At 42.5% G+C, this 23,995-nt stretch overlaps 1 protein-coding gene across 1 annotated transcript in view; it reads right to left on the reverse strand.

Annotated features, from left to right (window-relative positions):
* The window catches only part of SAMSN1 (SAM domain, SH3 domain and nuclear localization signals 1), a 417,718-nt gene that overhangs the window by 101,501 nt on the left and 292,222 nt on the right, over positions 1–23,995 (reverse strand). The window contains exons 5-7 of the mRNA XM_090060064.1: positions 16,969–17,009; positions 14,318–14,355; positions 12,811–12,897 (exon numbers count right to left, since the gene is read on the reverse strand). Coding sequence (XP_089916190.1) covers positions 12,811–12,897; positions 14,318–14,355; positions 16,969–17,009 — 166 coding nt within the window. The remainder of the gene's footprint in view (positions 1–12,810; positions 12,898–14,317; positions 14,356–16,968; positions 17,010–23,995) is intronic.

The following is a 23,995-nucleotide window of genomic DNA, read 5'->3' on the forward strand; positions in this document are numbered from 1 at the left end:
CAGCAGCACACTTATAAGCTGTGAAACTCCTTCCTTGACAGCACGGTGGCAGAAAGAGATCTTGGAGTCATTATCGGCTCTAAGATGAACATAGGTCAACAATGCAAGGGCAGAGTCAGTAGGGCTAACCGTACCTTGTCGTGCATCCACAGATGCATCTCAAGCGGGGCCAAGGAGGTGATCCTCCCCCTCTATGCCACACTGGTCAGGCCACAGTTGGAGTACTATGTCCAATTCTGGGCACTGCACTTCAGGAGGGATGTGGACAGCACTGAGAGGGTCCAGAGCAGGGCCACCCACATGATCCGGGGACAGCAGGGCAGACCTTATGAAGAGAGGCTACGGGATCTTAACCTATTCAGCCTTCGCAGAAGAAGGCTGGGGGGGGGACCCAGTGGCCATCTATAAATTCACTAGGGGGGAACAGCAGGGTTTGGGAGAGACCTTGTTCCCCCGAGCGCCCCCTGGGGTAACAAGGAATAACAGCCACAAGTTGTTAGAGAGTAGGTTTAAATTAGACATCCGAATGCACTACTTCACAGTCAGGGCGGCTAGGTTCTGGAACCAACTTCCAAGGGAAGCGTGATGGCTCCTACCCTGAGGGTCTTTAAGAGGAGGCTTGACGTCTACCTGGCTGGGGTCATTTGAGCCCAGGCAGGAGGTCAGACTAGAAGATCTACAAGGTCCTTTCTGACCCTACTTCTATGAATCTATGAAAACTTAAAAGAAGCTCACTGTACTTCCTGGGTATACCAATTGTCATGGCTTTCAAGAATAATTAAAAAAAAAAAAAATGGAAAAAGATTGACCCGATTAACTGTTTGTCCTGAATTGGACCAAGAAGAAAAATTAGCACTTCTTGTTCTTCGAGGTAAAGAACAAGCATATTATTAGCTTTTCCCTTTTAAGCTATGATGTTCAAAGAGGTCTTCTAATTGCATATCAGTGAACAGCTTCTTGCTACAGTTCAGCCCAAGTGGCTGCTTTACAAGCAGAAAGCGATGCAGCAAACAGACAGTTTTAGGGATGAGATCTTTATTTGACACACCTAGAGCCTGGTGTTGTATGCAGATAAGCCTTTGTTTGTCCAGCAGCAGCATGGCTACAAGTAAGCTAGCCTGAGTTCTAGGTTTCACATGGAAACAGGTCTTTCCTAAAGTCTGACCCACATTTGTCCAAAGGGCTCAGACTGCAATGGTACATTATTCTCTAAAGATCTGCTACACAATTTTCTTCATTTCCCTTTAGGTTAATCCTAGCCTAACTTCTACATGAATCTTCAGAGAAATAGTTTCTGTCCCGGTGAGTGCATCTAGACATGTTGCTATGTTGCTGTAGCAATGCACTATGGCAATATAGTGTCTGTGGGCAAATCCCATAGCTGTGTCGTCATAGTGATGCACTCCCTCAGTATATAGTGCATTATTATGGCGACATAGCAGCTAAAAATAACCGTGCATGGTGCGCATAGTGCAGTACATGGTGCAGTATGAGCTGTTACTGTGCCATCCATTAGTACTTCCAAAAGAAAGTACTAAAAGATGGCACAGTAACAACAGCACCATCGGGGCACGTGTAGACGTGCCCAGTATTTACTCATAAATACAGACGCTATTATATCTATTGTACTTATCTGAATCCAAAATAATTTCAAATGTAAGATTTTCATGTATAGATGCTAATTATCTGACAGTTGTTTTAAATTAATCTATCCCAACTCTGTGGTAGGAAAAGCAGGAGCAGGGCGGTAGTGGTGGGGAAAGCAGAAGTGTGAGGGGCAAGCAGCTTGACCCCTCCCCTGTGCCACCACCTCCCCTGTGCCTATGCCTGTGCCTGTGCCTCTTGGCATCTGCCCCACTACCATTGCCTCCCCGCATGCCTGTGCCCTCGTGCCTGGGATCTCTGTATCTCCAACAATAAAACACTACTTAGACCAATGCCTCCAGCTATACAGAAATATAGCTCTGTAAGCAGAACTTAGTGTGTGGATGACAAAGCAGAGAAAAATCCAATTCTTCAAATGTGTTGGTTTGGTGGGTCCTGGAATAGCAAAAAACAGGATACTCTGCTTTATTATTGCTATTATTGTAAGCAAAATTATGCTAAACCCATGAAGCATTGAAAGCTGCTAAGTGAGAAAGGTATGGCTGCAAGAAGGAATGTAGAAACCTAAAATGAGGCACAGACTGAGTACACTCTGGAGAATAATCTGGGAGAATACTCCTAGGTTTATTCTCCTGGTAGAGAAACTTGCTGTGCATATGGTAATTTGAATGCCGAGTTCCTGAAGGGTGGAGAGCTCACAGTGCTGACACCAGGCAGCAAGGGGAGGCCTGTGCATGTCAGCATGCTCTGCAGGCTTCCTTAGTCTGCCTGGCAACAGATGGCACCAGTGCATAGAGCAGCTCTGTTTAGCTGACCCAGACTGCCCATTGTTAGCCTGTGTTTCCCTGTAGCATAACGTGGAGATTATGAAGTGGGTGTGTTCTGCTCCCTACTGCAGCAGCAGTGAGCAAAAAACTGTCTCTCTAGGGCAGAGTCATGGGGGGAATGCTGGAGGAACATGTTTTCTTTTGGGAGAAGCCACAGTACATGCAGGCATTTGCTGGAGCAGAAGAAATTATCTTGGGAGTGAGTGACTCCCAGCACAGATGGGTTGGTTTCCATGGCAACCCCAGCCTTGCACTATCATAGCAGAGCTGCAGCTGGGGTCTTCATGGTGACGGGCTGCTGGGAAATGGAGTCCACTACCGGGTGGATCCAGACTTTGCCCACCCCTGGCCTAATGGTTATGACAATCTCCTCATAGAGAGAAATCCAGTTCCACTGTCTGCTCCCAGGGCTGTTTCAGATAAGTAGTCACTGCAGGGAAAAAAAGTATAAGCAGTCCTTGGAACCCTGAACTCCCACTGTCCCAAGTATTAGGGCTGGGCAAAACTTCGGTTGTTGATTCGATTCAGTGGAGATTTGGCCTGATTCAGCACCCGAATCTTTGAATCCAAATTGAATCATAAGACCAGTAAAAAGGTTTGAAATGATGCAAAGCCTCTGAATTCATTCAGAAAATATTCGGAGGAGATTCAGAAACTTGGCAATTTGGGCAGTCCCTGCTCACCGCTGCAGGGAGCTGAACCCAGACTCCATGCCAGTAAGTAGGGGGTGGGGTGGGGGGCTGGAGGATGTGGGAGGGGACCATGGGGGGGACCCCCACCAGGCTCCATCCCTTGCCTGCTCCCCCAGCCTCCCTGAGTGTCTGCCAACCCCTGCCTGCTCTCCCAGCCCTGTCAATGGCTGCCCTACTTGGCCCAGCATCTTGGTGCTTTGGAAAAAAAAAAAAGCCCCACCCACACTGGCTGCTGCAGCGGTCATCAGGGATGCTGGGGGCTCATGGCAGACCCTCTCTGTGCAACGTGGGGCAGCAGGGATTGCACCCCCTCCCTGGCAGAAGCCAGTGAGTATGGGGCTTTTTTTTTTTTTTTTTGAAGTGCTAGAATGCTGGGGCCAGGCAGGGCAGCCATTGGCAGGGCTGGGAGAACAGGCAGGGGATGAGACCTGTTCAATTTGGAGATTTGGCTGATCAGCGGCGGCCGAATCAATTCAGGACAGTGATTTGAATCATCAAATCGAATCACTGTCCCCTGAATTGGCCAAATCCGAATCCCAAGAGAATAGCAGCCGCTTCACACAGACCTACCAAGTATGTATCCTGATCTGTTAACTGTAGGATTGTGTTCACCAATACAGTAACTGGTGGGGGTGTGAGAAAGCACCAAAATAGGCACAGCCACAACAGATGCAATCCTGAAGTCAGCACTATGGCATGTCATTGTCATCACCAAATGTCCTTTTCTAATTCAGCTATAGACAAAACTGAAAAAATTGCCCAGGTGTACCAAGGGATTTAGGGACTACAGCACGGAATGTTGCAAGATTTTCTGACCAGATTTCCTGAAAACCCAACCAGGATCTCTTTTCATTAACTAAGATGCTGCCATCCCTAATGTGCAAATCTAGAATGACCTGTTCAGACCACTGAATATGTGCTCCAGAAACACATTTCTCCAGGCAAGCAACATGCCTATTGTCATAACAATTTGTGTAAGCACAGACTTGGCAATGGGTTACATTCACTTTCCCCATTGGAAATTACTCTGTAACACATGAGGCCAAGTAAAATTAGGTCCGCTAATTTTGAGAGGTGTACATTTTCTTCATTTGTATCATTAGAACTTTTTTTTCTGAAGTCTATTGATCTAAACTGGTATAGCAACATTTTGTGCTATCACACCAATGATCATTTTAACACAACAAGTTAGTCAGCTTAAGGCCAGGGAACTAGGGATTGTAAGCAGCTTGTGCAGAGAAACCTGAAATATTCATACCTGTGTCACAGCAGCAGTCCAAGGTATTCATCTTTAAAGAGGTTATAAACAGCCCTGCTATGGGTCTGATCTAAAGCTTCACATAACACACTACTACTGGTTTCAGTGAGCTGTGGATCAGGACTTTGAATACGACTCACAAGTGGGAAAAGGAAACTATGCTTTCCACCATATATAGCTTATTACATCTAACAGGAATTTATATTATGCAATAGACTTGCAGACCTTGAAGGATTATCTCTGTTAGGAGAAAGGTTTGATCAATAGTGACAAATTATTTTGATCAATAGCAGTACACTGTAAATCTCCCTGTAATGATTTTTGCACTGCATGAAGAGGACTTCCCTTAAAATAATTTTACTGCAGTGGGGGAAAGGGAGATTTTTGTTTGGCTGCCAGGCTTATTTCCTGTTCCCTCTGGGCACCTGCCCTTCAATTATACTACTTGTCAGCTTTAAAAATGTGCACTGCCTCTTCTGCATGCTTCGGATATTTAAAACTGTAAAAAAATTTACAGTACATCAGATGCTGGGGGAAGGTCAGACAGAATGCCTCCTTTCATTCAGCACAACATCATTAATAACCATAAACTGTCTCTTATTTTTTTTCAGATTGGCAGCACCTTCTGAGATGTTTCAGATTATCATCTTGGAACTCTTTTGGTTCATTAACAACAAGTTTTCTCTGGAAAAAAAATGACTAATTTTCCCTCCAAAATATATTTTATACAGCTCTGCTACATCAGCTGCTTCTTTTCTTCCCTTTCGGCCAACATGTCAATTAGCTCAGCCATTCACAGGCCCCTTCCCAGTTAAATGCAAAAACATAGATGCCTTAGATTTCATCCCTCTCCACAGTTCCTCCTTTAAAGTCATAGTTTTATGATACCTATAGAGCCCATTTGTAGCAAAAAATATTAGAATGGGAAGCCCATGATATAATAAAAACTAGCTGAATCCCACAAAACATTTGTGATTAAATTTTTATTGCAAAAATATTTCTTTGAAGACAGGACTTTTAGTTATCCTTTGATTGAATACTTCAACAGAATCAACACTTCTCACCCTAGAAAAGGCTACATAAACCTGCCCATGTGTAAACACAGGCTTAGGAATGTAAATACATATTTTCTCAAAAGTCTGACCTCATGATTTATGGTCATAGAATAAGAGGGTCCTTGTACATGTGACTAAGGGACCTTGTACATGTGAGGAAATTGCCCCTTTGAGTGGCTTAATTGCCCTTTTTAATAATTTAAATGTGCAACCGTGTACATGTTCAGTGGCACGTAACGATTACATTTCATAACTGTGTACACGTTTGGCAGTGTGTTTTGATTTAAATGATTGTTTTATGTAACAAACTAAAACACATCACATGTATTTTAGTTTGCTACATAACACATTGCAGCGATGTTTCTCATGTGTACAAGGGCCCTACTCGGAGAAGACAGTGGGGTTGGTGCATGGGGTGCTGGAAGCCTGGGGATGCTCAGGGAAGATCGGGTTTGCTGGGCCTCCAGTGCCCCATGCACCATCCCTGCCATCTTCTCCGGTCGCCAGCACACCCAGCCACTCTCCTGCCGCCTTCCTGGGACAGCCAGCCCATTCCCGGGTTGGGCAGCGGGAAGGCAGCAGGGACAGTGCACTAGGCACTGGAAGTCCACCAGGCCTGAGCTTCCCCAAGCACGACCAGGCTTCTAGCATCTTGTGCACCTTTAGATCTGGTGCATGCTGCCTGTGAGCTGGGGCTGCACTGTGCAGCTAGCACCCCACCTGGGTGGCCCCAGGGGGCACCACAGCCGCAGAGGGAAGCTCTGCAGCTCAGGGGCTAAGTGACATGTGGGCAGTTTGTGCAGGCAGCTCTGCTGAGGAAAAAAACAAAACAAAGTGGCGAGGGGCCTGATCTTTTTTCTTTCCTCCAGGAGCCTGCCTGAATCTCCAATGGCCAGGGAGCGAGCTGCCGGTGGGTTGCATAGCCCTTGAGCTGTGGGGTACCTCAGTGCTTCCCTCCACGGCAGTGGCACCCCGCAGGCAGCACCCACCTGCTGGCACCTGCCTGGGTAGTCCTGGGGGGCACTACTGCTGCAGAGGGAAGCACCAGGGCCCCACCACAGCTCAGGGCCCACTGGCAGCTCACTCCCTGGCCGTGGGAAAGGCAGGCAGGCTCCAGGGGGGGAAGGATTGCGACCCTCACCACTTTTTTTTTCCTTTGGTGGCCACTCCGTGGCAGGGGGCCCCAGTGCTTCATTCTAGCTCTGACTTGTCTGAATATCTGTTTGAAATGTCTCAGGATCTACAATAATAACACACTTATTCTTGCTGTGCGGAGCACTCTGATTGGTTGTTTCAGTAAGTATTGTGATTGGCTGCTGAGACAACCAAAAAGAGGGCTCCAGACAGACAGGTTAAGCCTATTATTATTCTAGATGTGTAAGCCCGGGGCCTGCTCCTAACTCTGTTGAAGGAATATTGCCAGTCCCACTGACCTCAGGAGATTCTGAGTGCAGCTCATACAGCTCTTTTTTTCCAAGCTCTTAAGAGTCTAGCTTAAAGTAGCGAAGCCAAGGAAATTCAGGGCTAAAGCTGGCAATCTGTCCTCACTTTACCCTGTTGTATCTAAGTAACAGAGGGGTCTCAGGGCAGTGGATGATCTTTATACCATATGTGCTGCAATTCCTAAGACAACAAGGTAAAAACAATGTCAATCTTCCTTCATCTAAGATGCTCCAGTGGTTTAAGGAAAGGACATGGCCACTTTAAATCTCATATTTGAAAATAACTCTTGGCCTTTGTTATTGGTCCTGCTCATGTTTAATTTAGGTCCATGTTACATTGGATCTCAGACTGGATGATTATAATGATCTTTCCTGGCCTTAATATCTTGATTCATGTGAGTAGATTTAAGCATATGAATTAGATTTTGTAGCATTGTGCTAGCCTCAAAGATGATCAAATCATTTCCATTTTTAAAAGTCTACTTTATTCTTATTGGTGACACTCCATTTATTTTGCCTAACTATGATAGAGCTACCCTGGCCACTCTCTAACTATTGGTGTCAATATTGGCTTCTCAAGCAGCAGCTACTATGTTGTTCCAAAACGTCACTCAAAATTCGTGCTGTATTAAGGCCTGTCAAAATGTGTGTCAATCTTTTCTTGTTGTTGTTTTTTAACTGTGTTGTACTCACATCCAAAATGAGGTTCCCCCCTAGTCAACATGGGAATAAAAAGCCTTGTCTTAGATTCAAGTACCAACCTAGGGCAGGCAACAGCTCAGCTCCAGCTTTGGCCTTAGGTTCCAGGCTGAAGCTGAAGCTGAGTGGCTGCCTAGTTCAAATAGCTCGCTTGGTGAAGGAGGGCCATGCAGCCAGGGGGGAATGCAGGAAGACTGCAAGGGGGTTGGGGGGCTACAGTCTGTACCCCTGCCACTTTTGCCCCTGTGCTCATGCCCATCCCCTCCCTTCAGCTCTTCCCTCTCCCCTTATATTTTCTGCTGGCTTTGGTCTGTCCAGCTCCAACCCTGCCCAGCCACGAGCTGCTATCGCATCTCCTTGGCCAGGTTCAGCTGGGACTAGGCTGGGGCTGCAACGCTGCTGAGTGTCCTGAAGCCAGAGCAGAGCTGGAGGAGAAGGTAAAAGCAGGGGGCAGGGAGTGGGGTAGGTAGGCACAGGCACCAGGGGAGGCAAGGCTTCTGGGGAGGCAGGCTGCAGAAGGTGGGGGAGTAGCAGGTGGGGGAGGCAGGGCTTGGGCTGGATGGCCCTGCTGCTGCTGACTTCTCTGGATGAGCTTAGCTGCAGCAGAAGGTGGGTGCAGTAGGGGTGGGGGCACAGGAACAGAGGAGCAACGGGTGGGGGTGGTAGGGAGTGGGGGGGACAGGCACAGGCATGGGGAGCAAGCGTTGGGAGTTAGGCAGCAGGGGCAGGCATGGGAGGACAGGTGGCAGGGGAAGCAAGCATGTGGGGGGACAAGGGGCAGGAGAGAAAGGGATGGGGGTCTGGCACCTCACCCCCTGCTGTTGCTTTCCTCATCAGGGCAGTGGGGAGAATGAATTTAAGACAACCTTCCACTAATTAGATTCTAGACATAGAAAATTAGAATACATTTATAATTCTCCATGTAAATAATCTAATTACTGGGGAGGGTCATCTTAAATTCAAAGTTGTCTTGGATTTGTGTGACTATGGGGGAAGATATCTCCTCTCCTGATCAAAGTTCTCAGGACAGTAGTAAATCATAGTAGGCACTCAACAAAAATAATAGCAAGAATGGCAATATCCTCACATTTCAGATAAAAATTTTGAGGGTTTTTAAAGTGGTCAACAGAAACAGGGCATGAGGTGGATGCTAAGTGGAGCAAGTGCCCTTTCTAAGAGCCACCAGAGGGAAGGCATGGATTGCCTGTCAACCAGCACATGCAGTACACTAGGAAAAAGGTCTGAGAACAGGTCTTGAATGCAGCTCAGTACTATAAATATCCAGGGGTTAATAGATTAACAATTCAACTCTAAAATCAATTTGGCACTTTATATTTCTAATGCAACACCCACTGAGGCCAGTGAAAAATTTCGCAGTATTTCAATGGGTAAGTGATCAGTCTCTGTATGTAACAGGAAAAAATCAAGACAGGTCTGAGAGGGTCAGAGATGCCATCACCAGAGGACAAATAGGTGCCAGTGCCAGTAACAGAACAGACTTTCAGACATCAGGAAGCTAGTGGCTGGTTTTGAAAGACCTAGATACATAAAGTTTCCCTTTTCTAGCTTTTTTTTCTTGTGAAAATACTTTTGAGGTGTAAATGGAAGCAAAACAGTTGTAAGAGCTGAAAAGAGCATTTACTAGGGGGTTACCTCCATGTAGAAAGTTCTGAGAGTGGCCTGGTAAAAGCTCCTCTCAATATATATTATAACAAGCAGTTATATGATATACAGTAACGAGCAGTTCATTTGGAGAACATCTGAAAGAATTACCTTATCAGTCCCTTCCCCTCCAACCTCCAATTCCTGACTCTGTGTTGCAATAAGCTCTTGATGAATAGACCCGAGCACCTTTAACACTGAACTGGAGACGTGACAAATGAATGTTTCTCAGGTGCGAACAAGATCTGTAAGGCCAAGCCTGGCCGATGCTTCAAGTACTAGCTGCAAATAGTGAAGACACCTTGCTGTAAGCTCTGAGAGCGAAGTAGAATAATCAAAACCCATGCTTCTAGAATAAGTGTGGGCACCGCAAGGTCAGCACAGAATGCTGTAATAAAGAGCAAAGCTTGTGAAAACAGCACAACCGAAGAAAGCCCTTTCATTCCTCACCCAACGTGTCACTTGCCATGGAACAGCTGCTGTCAAAAATATTGCCAGCATACTTAGCTTGCCTCACTATCTTCAAACTGATCTTTCAACAACAAAAAAATAGTAAACAATGGAAAATTGCTTCTTATAACTATGCCCTGTACCTGGCAGCAAAACATCTATTTTCTCTGGGCTCGCAGTGAAACAAGCCCGTGGCATAAGCTTGTAACATTATTTTTCCAGTATCTTCCTCCCACCCAAGAAGTTGCATTCATTCATATCTTCTGAAATAAAGAATGAATGAAAGAAAGAAAGAAAGAACAAGTTACATACATAAAGCAGTCCCACTTATATTAGGTCTCCGTTTTTTAAGCAGGGTTAAAATGTATATAATATATATTTAACATAACATCTTATAATTGGATATGAGTAGTATGTAAGCATCTCAGTACAAAGGGTTAGAAACAGTTATAAGCCATGATTACTAGGCATTAACAGAAGACTTGAATGTGTCAGAGTTGACTGACACTTCTTAAAATGTCTATTAACCATTTAATTAACTATTGATAAATGGAACCTTAATGTGAATTGTGATCCATAAAGGAATAGAATTGTTTTCATCCCTTTGACACCAGCAATATTAATGCTTGTATTAAATATTATTTTTGGTTTTCTATGTTTCTTGTATTTAATTTTGTTAATTTTTTTACACACAAACAAAAATTCCAATATATTTTTCTCTTGGAAAATTAAATTGAGCTTCACTTTTTATTGGAACCACGGTTTGTACAACATCCATCTCCCTAAGTTTCCTTGGGAGAACCCCCTTGCACACCTACTCCTAATCTCACTACCTGCTTTGCAAAGTCCTGTTGAAATCATTGAGATTTTGGAGACTACAGGGGCCAGTTGCTCCTCTCACTGCCCACCATACAGGGTTCAGACAGATGTTCAGACCCCGGTTCAAATGCATGGCGCTTTACATAAAACACCATGAGTTAGAGCACCGCTGGGTTGGGCCTGTGGGGCTGCAATCTTCCCCCCCACAAGCTCTGGTTGGGAAAAGGAGAGAGGGGGAAATAAGCAGCACTAACCTGGAGTGGGGGTGGATCTGCCCCCCTCATCTCACAGGCCCAGCCTGACTCCCTCCAGTACCCCATCCAGGGGGGCTTGGAGGACTCCAATCCACACCCCCTTCAGCTCAGGCTAGCCAAAGCCCAGCTGGTAGCTTGCTGCTGCTTGCTTCCCCCTCTTCCTCTCCTCTCCCTCCCTGCTGACAACCCCAGAGGTGGGGCTGGGCTGTATCATACCAGCCCTGCACACACAAAAAATGAACCCTAGGGCATACAAGTTCCCTAAGGTGCTCTAAAGCAGAGTCCCTTCACCTGATACCTCATTTGAGGAAGGTTAATTTTTCATGTGATAAGCCACTTTAAAAGTGCTCTGCAGCCATGTACATGTGTCACAGCATGGCTGTAGAATGCTTTTTGGGGCCCAGTCATGTGAAAAATGTAACTTTTGTCTGCAACCATATAGAAAGAAAGAAAAGTAGTTACCGTGCATGCTTAGTAAGCATAACATCTAAAGTAGCCTATCTATTACCTTTTGGTTTGATCCAAGCACAAAACAGACCTGAGATACGCATTTCAAATGTGGAAATATCTTACAGTAAACCTTATGGAGAAATTTTTTTAAAGAACCATGCTACCTTTTAATTATTAAGCTGAATTTTGTATTTTCCATTCTCTGTGTCTATCAATTGATTTGAGGTGGTGGTTGTGGGCGCTGCTTTGATGCAGCGGGGGCAGAAGTCATGAGAGCAGAACCAGCAGGCGGACAAGCCGTCATGGCTCTGCAAGTGACAATGCTTTCACTTCAGCTCCTTCATCAGGGAGCCAGCTATGAGGGAATCAGGGAGTTGTCACGGTACACTAGATTTGGATGGGCGTAAATCCACAGGATATTCTGGAGGACAAAGCAGCTCTCAACACAGGGAGGGAGCAGAGCTGAACTGCAGGAGTCTGCTCCCTGCCTCTGCTAAGCACTGTGACAGAGACCACTGCAAATCTTCCATATTTCTAGCCCCCTTTGTTGCCCTTCTCTGGACCTTTTCAGTCAGGAAATATGACATAAGCTTCTTGTCCTATATTCCCTTACTCAGGCAAAGCTCTGATCAAAGTTAATCAAAATTTTGCCTGAATAAGGGGTAAGGGCCTGTAGCTTCCGCTTTAGATTACAAGCAGCGCTTAGAACAGCTAGTAAAAATGTAGAAAAGGACAGAATAGGTTTTCATTTAAAGCCTAAAGATTTTCCTTGTACCACAACCAGTTAATCATTTGACCTCATCTTTTTTGCAAAGAAGATGCTGGGCAGAGATGCAGCTGGGTGGTTCTGTGCCCGGGGTGACAGAGGTGCATGGGGGCAGCAACTGCAGCCAGGCTGCCAGCAGTGGCAGTGGTTCAGCCAGCAGCCTGGGGTGCTGCTTTTTCTCCACCCACCCCCAAGTCAGTACCTGGGGCTGGTGCCCCAGTCATGCACCCCCATATTACATTACTGAATTTGCCTCATCCCAGCCCCACACAAACTAAGTAGATTCTGTGAGAGGGATTTCTGCCAGACCTGTAGGCAGTAAACACCAGCCATAGGCACAAGGCAGTGAAAGGACAGCCTTGTGACTCTCCAGTGTTTCTTGCTGCAAAACTTTGACGTAAAATAGAGGTGTATTGTGCATCCTTTCCTCCCTTTGTGAGTTTTGTTGCTGCTAGGTCTCCCTAAAATGACTTCTCAGGTGCACGTAGAGCCCAGCTCTGCTGTAATGCAAGAACTATAGAGCTCCAAATAATGCTTGTATCACTGCTGCCTGCCCCAGTGCAACACAGTGGAAGCCACTCTGCAGCAGAAACCTCCAATGGCCCATACACTGCAGGGTGAACTTCCCCCAGGGTGCATTCTTAGCTTCCTTGTTTTAAAGCAAGCTTATTTAAACTACTTTTTTCTTCCCCTTGGGGAGAAGGTAAATCTCAAAAGGCCTTGACAAATTATTTAGCTAGATTATTGGTGAAAAATGAGAAATTTTCCTAGGTGCCCTTTAAAATACTTTGTGGAAAATGCAAAATCAGCTGAAATACATTTTGCAATTACCTTCAAGCTGACAGTGCCTTCTGATGTACGAATCATTCTCGGGCTTCTTGGAATTCTGCCAAAGAGTGCCATTCACAGTTTTCCTCTCTAAAATAAAAGCACAAAAAAAAGTCACCTGCATTCATATTACCCCCATAAAATAATGGGAAAGTCTATAAAATAAAATCAGAATGCAAATCAGATGAGTGCAATAGAACACTGTAGCATCTGCTTAAACACAAACATGAAAAAATGATTTTGCCAAAGTGGAAATGTGATGGATGAATGGAATTCAGTGTGGCAGACTACGAGTTCCATCATCTGTTGGCATTGCCTGCAGTCCCATTTAGCACAGTTTAAACATTATTACTACTACTATTACTACAGCCATTACCTCTGGTTTCAAGCTTTCCTCATTCTGTGACTTTTCAATCTATTTTTGATCTTGCTGTTAGGATTTTATACAAATGCTACTTAGAATTTTAGAGAACTACTTAGTCAGTATGAGCATCTCTAGCCCCTAGTTGATGGCACAGGCACTAAACTGCTTAAACATCAATACTGCTTAAATTAAAGCATGAAAGGGGCTAGTGCTTTAGGAGTGAAATCTTTCTCCATGGTGACCTTTATGCTGTGTAGCATCACGAAAGCCTTGATGTCCCTTGATGACCACTGACTTATTATGAAATTATGGCCCTTACCCTGTCACTGTCAGAGAACTTTCTCAATGAAGCCACTTTCTGGGCAAATTAACTATTTAAAGAGGTGTAGCAAGGTCTTTCAGTGACTGGGGCAGAAGTGGGGGCAGGGAGAATTAGGCTGACCACTGGATGCAGGGGTGGAGGTAGGGGAAGAGGAGTCTTACCTGCTCTAGCTTTCACCACTGGGACAGCAGCTGCTACTACTGTGGCTGCTGCTGTGGCAGTGCAGGCTTGAGCTGCTACTGCTGTGGGATAGGCAGTGGTATGGGCTCCCCAGGGTCTATTTCTGGTGCTCTGTTCACCCTCCCCTCAAGCACAGAGCTCTGCCTCCCATGGCAAACCATCACAGGGGGATGTAACCCCACGCACTCTTCCTCAGATACCTAACTGGGCGAGGGCCAAAACTGAATACATAGGTCATAATATTCTTTAAAAGCACAATCCAATAACTCCTGAAATTTTACAAAAAATAAATTCCTTCATTAGTTAACTGCACTCATGACCTTCAGCAGCCAAGCGAAAACTGAATCTTTTTAACAAATGAAACAGAGAGGAGACTAATCTGATTAGATCAGAGGGGCTTGGGTTCTTTGTTTAAATGGATAAAACAAACACCAAACATTCTGCATGACCATTTCATTTTGGCCAGATTCTCGTTTGGTTTCTGCTTCAATCTGAATTTTTTTAAGAGGGCTTATGGAGGGGAAATGGTGACGTGTTTTTTTTCTCTGTGTGGAATCCAACAGCCTGAAAGCAAATTAAAGCCTTAAGTATATTTGACGGTTTACAATTAACATGGATCATAACTGGTTTAAAGGGTTACTAACCAAATGCTTCATTTTCAGACACAGACTTCTGGATAGATCTAGAAGAAATTAAAAACATGTGTCATGATCTCAAACTTAGAATTAACAAGTAAAATAAGTTTAATCAAACATGGATAGCTGCAACCTAATTCTTCAAAGCTGTGCACAGGGATTTAGCTGTGAAACTCCTGCTGGTTTTAATTGAAGCTACCCAGCTTCTTTCATGAATAGGATTTCTCCCCCCCCCACACACACACACTTCCTCTGCACATATACAAACACACTTTCTACATAGGGATTTCTGGGCTTTATAGATATTTCTTCTGAAAATATGGTTGTTAGAGTCTCTTTCTGGAATGAAACATTGACAATATAGTCAAAGAGCCCACTGAAAAGGCCAAGTGACAGTTTTCTTGTAGGGATGACCTGAAACATCCCAGAGCCTTAGCAGACTTTACAATCTGGAATTTGGTGCCTCAGCAATGGACTAAACATAAACTCTCCATCTGAACAGATTTAACATGATGCTCTCCAAAATCTAGATATACATCTTATGCCTAAATCTGATATATGTTTTTGGCATATCAATATACAAACACACTGTGCTAATTCAATCTACCTACATCTATATGTAGCCATTTGCCTGTATAAATCACAATTAAAGAAGTATATGCTAAGTCCATTTTATCTAGCTTACCCCAAAATAATTGTCTGAGTTATTGTTCTATGGTAGCATTGGCGTATAAGCACTGAAATGGTCAAACTACTCTTAACAAAATAATCCTTAGGTACTTATGTGTGATCTTATTCTCCCTCACTCACATCTGTGGAGAACCACTGATTCATCTCTTTCAATGAGCTGTCATCTGAGTTTTAACCCTAAATCATAAAAAACTCTTTTTACAGGGACTCAGGTAGATGGAATAGGTTTGTGTTTAGGTGCCTAACAAGTGGAATAGTATCTGGCCTTGACTTTCTTCCAACTGACTAATTACTAGCTAAACAGATTGGATGAATCTTTTTGCAGTCTGCAAGTTGACAACTTGGATTATCACATTGGTGCTGTTTGCGCCATGTGGTTGGTCACCTCAGTCTCATGTTACTGTTCTAAGTGATCAGAGTTACTGAAAATTTATAATAATGAAGGAACCACAAATAACATGGTTATGACATACAATAACCATGTATGTTAAAGTTCATGAAATTTTTGAAGTGTGAGACTTTCCTAGTAACATGGTAATTACTTGAATACAAATAATGTCTCATTAATCAGAATCTTTGCCTGCCGTTGAGAAATTGCTTGTGAAACAGTATTCTTACTTTTTGACAAACAGCAGAGCAAGATTAGCTACCAAAGCTATAGAGCTCTTACTGTTTCTTCAAAATCTTTGGTGTGTTAATTAGAATTTCTCAGAAAAATCTATTCATAACACTAATACTTTGAGGTAAATGCAGCCAATATTTTAAAACAAAAAACCTATTTACTACATTTACCTGAATCCAAGTTGACTTCAAATTTAAGGATGACCCCCAATAATTAGATCCATATATAGAAAAATTACAAATTTGTTATAATTTTCCAGGTGTAGAATTGTTGGAAGGTTGTTTTAAATTTGTCTCTCCCACTGCTACAGAGGGGAAAGCAGTGGCAGGGGGGCAGGTGTCCCCCTTTGCCCTCTACCTCCCACTCACTTCTTCCCCACCTGAATCCTGCCTGCCCACTCTTCAGCTCCTAAGAGCTCCATGCCCTGGGGTGGAATCTAGCAAGAGATGGAGTCACACCTGACAGTAAGGTAAGGGAGGGGGAAGAGGCTGCAGGGGCAGGAAGGAGCAGAAGCTATAGAGGTCAAGTGGGGGCAGGGGCAGGCAGCTGCTGTTTGTCTCACTTTGGCCCTGACTCTCCTTGCATTCAAATCCAAGAAAAGTTTTCCCCCCCAATCAGCATGGGGGAAACCCCCACTTGAGTTAATACGGTATATGATCCTATGGTATCTAGGGATTTTCCTATCTGTTACAGACAGGTAGATTAAATCTCAGTCCAACGTTCCATTAGATGACATTTCATTTGAAATTAACCATTCTATTAATGCAATAAACTGTAAGATCAAGACAAAATGAATTTTCAAAAAAAATATTCCTCTCCTCACTGAACTATTAATACTTAGAGGTCATTAGCCCAAATGATAACGTTGTCTGATACACAATTTACTTGAACCACGGTGCTGTCACAGATACACTGGATAAAATATCATCTGACTTGGTTAATCCAAGTCATTTTGTAAACTAATTTTTTATTTGGATTAAAAACAACCCATCTTCTGAAGATTATGGGGTCAATGGTACAAACATGCCATGAAGTGGGTTACCATTTCAATCTTTTAGAAAATCAGACATATGGTAAGCCAAGCTCAGATTAATGAGGACTAACATTATTTGATGTTGGATGCTCTGGTTCTGTTGTTTTGAAAAGAAGCTTTGTGGATATGAGCAAATGATGTCAAAGAGCTTTAGTAATGCATTCCAAGCTTATCACTTGTTTTCTATTCAGAGACATTAATACAGATATTATATGGAAATTAAATCACACGTAAGAGACATAATAAAATGGGAAGGCTGAAAGGTACAGACAAAAATATTGATACTCCATGGAACTAAAAAGCAACTGAACTTACTTTCTCTTTTTGGTCAGGGTGTTTTCAAAGTCAGAAAATTCCTTTAAAAATAAAGACAGAAGAGACATCATTTTTGAAAATCAAGAATGTTTATACATGTACATAATTTAACATACAATTAAGACAAGCAAAGTTTTATACTCTTTTCATTATCGAGTTTGATACACTTTAAAAAAAATAGTTTAGCTTATGGAGGTATTGTACCATAGAAAGATATGTAGTTAGTGTCTAAATGATTTGCTTTTCAAAATTCCTGAACTGATACAAACTGAGCATGCAAGGCTGCAAAACTGAAACTTAACAATCACAGCACCTAGAAAGAAATTGACCACATTGCCATTATTAACCAGCCAATGCCATATTTCTTGTATAAAATTATTTTTATAAATATTGCCTCTCAAAAACAAAACCCCTGTATAGGTTATACCTGCCCACTGCTACAGAATTTGGTTTGGAACATGAGAAGAAAGATGCAAGGTTTATGACACTGGTTACATGCATAGGAATGAGGTTTTTTGAAAAAATAGCAAGAAACTCTGAGTGGTAAAATCCTAACTTTTTTAAAATTAGTTGGAGTCATCCTGGTTCCTGAAGTTAATTTTAATGATAGGAAAGACTCCAGAAACCAAACCAGGATAGAACAGGATATCTGATCAAGATACTCTATTGACACCTCTTTAGACAAAATGACAGGACAATAAATCAATTTCATGTCTATTGCTGCCAGCATTGGAAGCATAAGATGGTGTAAATTTCCCATAATGGACTTTACTTCTACTGGAGAGACAGTGACACACATTAAAGAAGGAAAAATATTTCCCCGCATACCTACAGTTTTGTTTGTTTTAGTTATTTTCAGCTACTATTTTCAGTTATTGCCAGCTAAACCAACATTTTTATATTTTGACCATGATAACAGTATCTAGGAAAGTAGCCCATACTATATGACAAGAATCCATAAAATAATTAAGTATAAAAAAGAGCATTTTATTTTTGCTTTTTTCCCTTCCATTTGTGTTGTCTTTTCCCAATGTAAAACCTACTAGAGGTAAGAAGAAAAAGGAATGGAGAGGAAAAATACTTGTATTAAGCCTTTCTTGTAGACTGGATAAGAATGGAAATATTTAGTTATAGATTGGGTGGGATGTTTTAGTAGGGTATAGCAGGTCTTTTAAGTGTCTTAACATTTGTGAATTTTGATTATTATACTTGGGGGGGGGGTTCCCCAAGAATGTTAATGCATCACTGGGGCTGTGCACCCAATCCAAAAGATCTGGTAGAATTTTCCTGCATTTGTCTTCCGGGTAGAAAGACTTACCTGAGCAGACACTCACATACTAAGCTCCTGAGAAGAGCAGAAAACTTACAGTGCTGATGCTGTGCAGCTAGAGATCCCCTTTACCAACTTCTTGGGGTGATCTTCAGGCTCCCTCAGTCTGCCTGGAGACAGATGGCAGCAGTGCACAGAACAGCCTTGACTTGCTGATCCAATCTGCTCAGGATCAGCCTGTGTCTCCCTGCAGTACAATGTAGGTATTGTGAAGAGGAGGTATTCTGCTCCCTGCTTGGCTGGAGCAGTAGAATCTAGCGTAATTGACACACTTTGGGGAAGAAAGGGGAAAGCCCAGGAACAAAGCACCCTGGGATGCTGGAGGACTGTGCTGTGGCTTCTTTCAAAAGGGAAAGTATACAGGCATTCACCCTCCCAGGAGAAACTCTCTTGGGAGCAATTTAACCCTTGTTTTTCCCAGGTTATTTTTTCCCAGAGCGGTCACTTTTGGTGATTCCCCAGTAGACTTTCCTAATAGGAACTGAATGTCTGTACATGGCCTGGGTTTGCACAGGGGTATAGTATACAGATAAAAAAAGTGCACAATGTTTAATATCTGCTTTGAAATATTACATGCAATTTAAGATTAATGCATTGTGGATAAAAGCACAATATTTTAGCCTTAGGCACAGGTATGAGATTGTTCTGCAGCCGTCAAAGAGATGGCTGTGTTAGATTAGCTCGGGTCCTAACATACAGGATTCTACATCACAAACAGAAATTAATAATGTACTTTTGACTAAGGCAAGGTCTGGAATTTCTCCAGATAAAAGACAATCTTCCTAAAGGTTTCAGACTCGCCCTCTCATCATAGTATCTATCAAGCAAAAATAGTGTGTCCCACAGAAAATACTACATGAAAAACTGGGGAGTTTTCATGGGTATTAATTACAGTGAATTTATGATGGTATTTCAGATACAGGGGAAGCCACAACTCTTGAGAAGAACTCCATTTACTTTCCGCCATTTCTAGAGTTTATAGGGAATAGGTGAAAGAGTAACATGGTGTTTCCCAAGCTTTTGATACCTTGGTCGCACATTTTTTCTGGATTAAAATTGGGAGCACATATTACTCATACCCAAAACTGTGGTTTGTGTGCATATATATTTCAGAAAAGATATAGATGGGGGCCTTGAGGCTAAAAAAAATGAGAATCACTGAACTAGCTAATGCCACTTATGAGTGGCAGGGGCAAGTCTTAACCCTCCTGTGTCTTGATTTTTCCACTGTTAGCCCCTTCCAGACCCCCCATTTGTACCTCGGGAGCATGGACAGCCCTTGCCAATGAGGTAGGGTCTCACATACTGGAACTATCCCTACAGCCTCTCCTGCTGGCCCCAGGAATGTGGGAGGAGTTGAGGGGATGAGCTGGGCTGCAAAGACCAGCTTTGTCCATGCACATATCTGCCTGCCAGCTGCTGCTGGGATTGGGAGAGGAAGCAGGGGAGAGAGGAAAGGAGAACATGGGCAGCACAGGGGATGCCTGAAGGCAGCCCCAGTGGAAAAGCCACAGTTACTACTACACAGTTGGGGCAGACATGGGATGCTGGACAGGGGAGGAGAGCATTTACCTCCGCACACAGGGGGATCCTGTGGCACACATCCATTTCTCTCATGAGACACACTTTGGAAATCATTGGAGTAACATAACCAAGAGTTCCTTATGGAAGCAGAGTGTCAAAAATGGCTATAAGATATCAAGGTGTTTATTTCAATACTGTTCTCTAGAGGAAGGACTGTTCTTAGAGGAGTCAGAGGCCATAGGTCAATATAATTCAAAATGAAATACTCTACAAATCCATAGTAGCTCTCTTTTTTGTACTGAGTTGTAGCTCTGCCTTGTAGCCGGCTGTTCCAAACAGCTGTTCATTATCCAGAATCCATCTCTTTGAAATGAAAGTTGTCAATATAGATTGTTTATATTGATATCAGAGACTTTTCATTCCTAGATTAGAAATGAGGGAACGTTAAATCCAACTGAATATGGAGCGGACATTTGAAATTAACTCTGAACATACCCTTTCAAAGAGAGAAATACTAAACCTCTGTCTATTCCTCCTTCTGGAAAGAATGAACATTTATATTTGAGAAACCTGAGATTTCTTCTCTATTGGCACCAAACTGCTTGCTCTTATCATGTGAGATTCATGTTTCAGAGCTCTCTTAAAATCCAGCTAGACTTTACCTGATTTAGGACATGCAGGGGTAATGAATATAGTATTATTGATTGGTACTAATTGAAAATGACAGCATAAGGATAGCAAAATGTATTCAACAGTACTATTCATGCCATGTCCAAGATACATTGTCATGTTTTTTCACACACACAAAAAATTATTATTGTTTGCATTAGAATATCATTATAGCTATGGGGGAAAGAGATGGACTTGTACCACTTCATGAGCAAAATTCCTGACTAGGTTTTAATTGCAAAATCTTTACTGCTGTGATAGTAAAGAAAGAACAAAAAACAATGCAACTTGATTGTCAGTTCTCAGGGTTTCAGATCTCTGGCCAGCAATTACAAACAGGATATTTTTCACTTAAAAAAAGTAAGAAAATATGCTACAGAAATCTTTTAGGAGAGCAAAAAATGAAACAGCTTATTACTACTTTCAGCCTCCATTTTAAGAGTATAATTACACTGATAACCTTCCCCTTTCCCCCACAAAAAGAAAAACCCCAACAACTTTAGAGGAGAATATGCAAAGTAAATCTTTCTAAAAATATATTTCAGAAAAACTAAATCAATATTACAGAGAAGCTAAAATATTTCACAAAAATTCAGAAATAATGTTGTTTTTAATGGAGGCAGTCCTTCCCTGAAGTATAGAACACTGCCATTCTTGACCATACCAAAATCCTCGTACACATGAGTTCATGTTGTTGTTATCGTTACTATACCAATAATCCCTTTCCTAAGTATTTTCATTAAATGACTCTGATAGGAGGACAACATTTTAAATACTGATTTAAAAAAGAATGGACTCCTTTAATGCTTGCCTAGAAAGCCTGTTGCTGTGAGAGTTGCAAGGTAGCAGGAGAGAGATGATCATTTTAGTTGAATGGTCCTCTATGAAGCACACCTGAAATCAAATGCCCATCATAACACTGTAGATTAAGGTACTATGATTGATTTTCATTTTGCTGGCAATGACTCTGAAAACCTGATAAGTCATTTGGCATTTTTCAGATACACTGGGAAGTTGATGACATCATAGGAAGTAGTCAAAAATTGGGTGGAACCCCTGGCATCTGACAACTGCAAAATGACAAAAAACAAATGAAATTGTCTTCATGATCAAGGCATTCTTAACTCCTCAGGTAGGAGAATGAAACATCAAACCATAGAAAATAACGATTTGAAGGATTTATCATTGATGAAATAGCATTTATGATCTCTACCAGATTGAACTTTTATTATCTATGTCCAGCCACCAGGGATTGTGGAGACTGGCATTTCCATGACAGGGGTGAAGGGAGTTGCCTAGGCCAAGACAACATAGGAGGGTTAAAAATAACACATCAGGGTCCTGGGAGTAAGAACAGCATAGCCCTGGGACTGTGGCAAGCTGGGTTTTCCCAGCCCTGGGGCTGTGCTGTGAATGTGTGTGGGGATTACTAGGTCAGGTTAACCAGTTATCAATCTAAAGTTAGTATACCTCAGAGGTGTACTAACTTTAGACTGGGCATGCTATTTTTAGGATGACCTATGCCCTGTGAACATCTGCATATAGACATTTAGATCAACTTAACTGCAGTTAAATTAATCTAAATATAACACTTACTTGTACATACCCTAACAGGGCTCAGGCAAGTTTGCATTTTTGTTTGTTTATGTAGGATAAGAAAGCAAAAGGATGAACCTATCTAACCCATTCGATGCCCCTGCCATAAGGTACATAACAAACACAAAATAAAATTCAACAGCCAGCACAACACACAACTGTTCTCCTCTACTCCTTTTTCAGATCTGATTCCTTACAAATGACCATCTTTGCAGGTTTCTCCTCAAATATCTGCATGCTCAGCTCAGCAAATCAGGACTAGTTTTGACCCATTCAGTCAAACGTATTCCATGGCCAAAGGCCTCTTCTTAAGGATACTCTACTACGACCCCAGTCCTTTACCAGAAGTGGGATCAATTTTGTACACCTTCTCTGCCTACAGCTGCAGCAGTTGGGCAGAGAAAGAAGTGGCCCCCCCCCAAGAAGAAATAGTTTACCACCAGGTGCCACCTTTCCATGGGGACTCATACAGATTAAATACATGATATGAGCTTTGATTGACTCCCAGTTTAGCATTTAAGCACCTGGCTTAAGACCATACTGACTGAGCAGAGCACTTAAGCGCACACACTGCTGAAAATGCATGAATAGGTCCTATAGTCAGATCTTTTCATGTGATGGGGAGCATCCTACAGAAGCTGAGTGATGGATGTAAAAATGAGGGAGAAGTACAAATGATCAGTTAATAAACTTAATGGCTCCCTCTAAGGTGTAGGTCTAGTAACTCACATGCTTGAAATAGCAGATAAGATTATACACAGTCCTTTGACCTCAGCAGCATTTTTCCACAGGACTTACGGGCTGAAACGTCATCCCTAATCTTGTTTTCCACTTCCAGAGACTATTTTATATATAACCATGTTGATTTTACAGCTGGCAGTGACACAGCATTTAGTTGTTATTTTTGGTTAACTACTGAACTGAGTCCTCCTTCAAAACACAACAAAACAAAACCTACAACAAGCTGTGCAAGCCTCTTATTAATTCCTGGTGCCTCAGCAGTTTGCTTAACTGATTTAGCAGCATTTTTATTGATGCTGAATTTTAATTGGTGAAACTCAAGTACAACATCTCTAAAATATTCCAGTTAGGGAAACTAAAATATATGACATGGGTGAGCGAGGGCCAAAATGATAGATTATTCTGTTTACTGTTGAGCATGCATCTTTAGTGGACAATCCAGTGCCATTCTGAAAAAAGCCCCACTGAACAATATGCAAAATGGTTTTGATGCAATTTGTGCAGATTAGTATCCTGGATTTTCTAATGCACATCAACAGTAAAACCCATCTGCTTCTCTAGTCTGGCTCAGTGAAAATAAACAGTTTTGTTGGACAGGTTGATTCTTTTTTATTTCATTCTGCGGCCCAACCCTACATTAAAATAATGAAGAATCTGAATCAATCCAACCACACCAAGTAAAAAAAAAAAGATTAGATTATTACTCCACCCTTGATTCTCACTCTGGGACTTATGCAGTTTTTCAGTACAGAGCTGGATGTTGTGAATCTGTCTCTACAGTAGTTCTGCAACTTAAAGGATAATCTTTATTACTCATCTATTAGGAACTGCCAGAATTGCAGTGTGAAGTTATATATCATATGTATGACAGTATTGTAGCTGAGCCCAAAGCTCTGAGTTCAATTAATTTACATTTTGAATTTGTTTCAGCTAAGTCCAGTTCCTACAGATAAGCATCCCTAAAACATTAGCACAATTGTTACTAACGGGCATTGTGGCTAATAGTCTCATATGAGGAGGCTAAGGCTGTATGGACCTGAAGGCCAAAATGCTCTTTAAGGCCCCACCTACATTATGCGAGTAGTCATGTTGCAATAGAGTCCTGTAATATTGTTGTAGCCACACAACTGAAGTATCTTTTTTTGCCTACAGAGGCAGAAAAGACCT

The sequence above is a fragment of the Crocodylus siamensis genome, chromosome 1, assembly GCF_052110815.1.
Source record: "Crocodylus siamensis isolate JL-2025a chromosome 1, ASM5211081v1, whole genome shotgun sequence".
In the NCBI taxonomy this organism is placed as follows: Eukaryota; Metazoa; Chordata; order Crocodylia; family Crocodylidae; genus Crocodylus; species Crocodylus siamensis.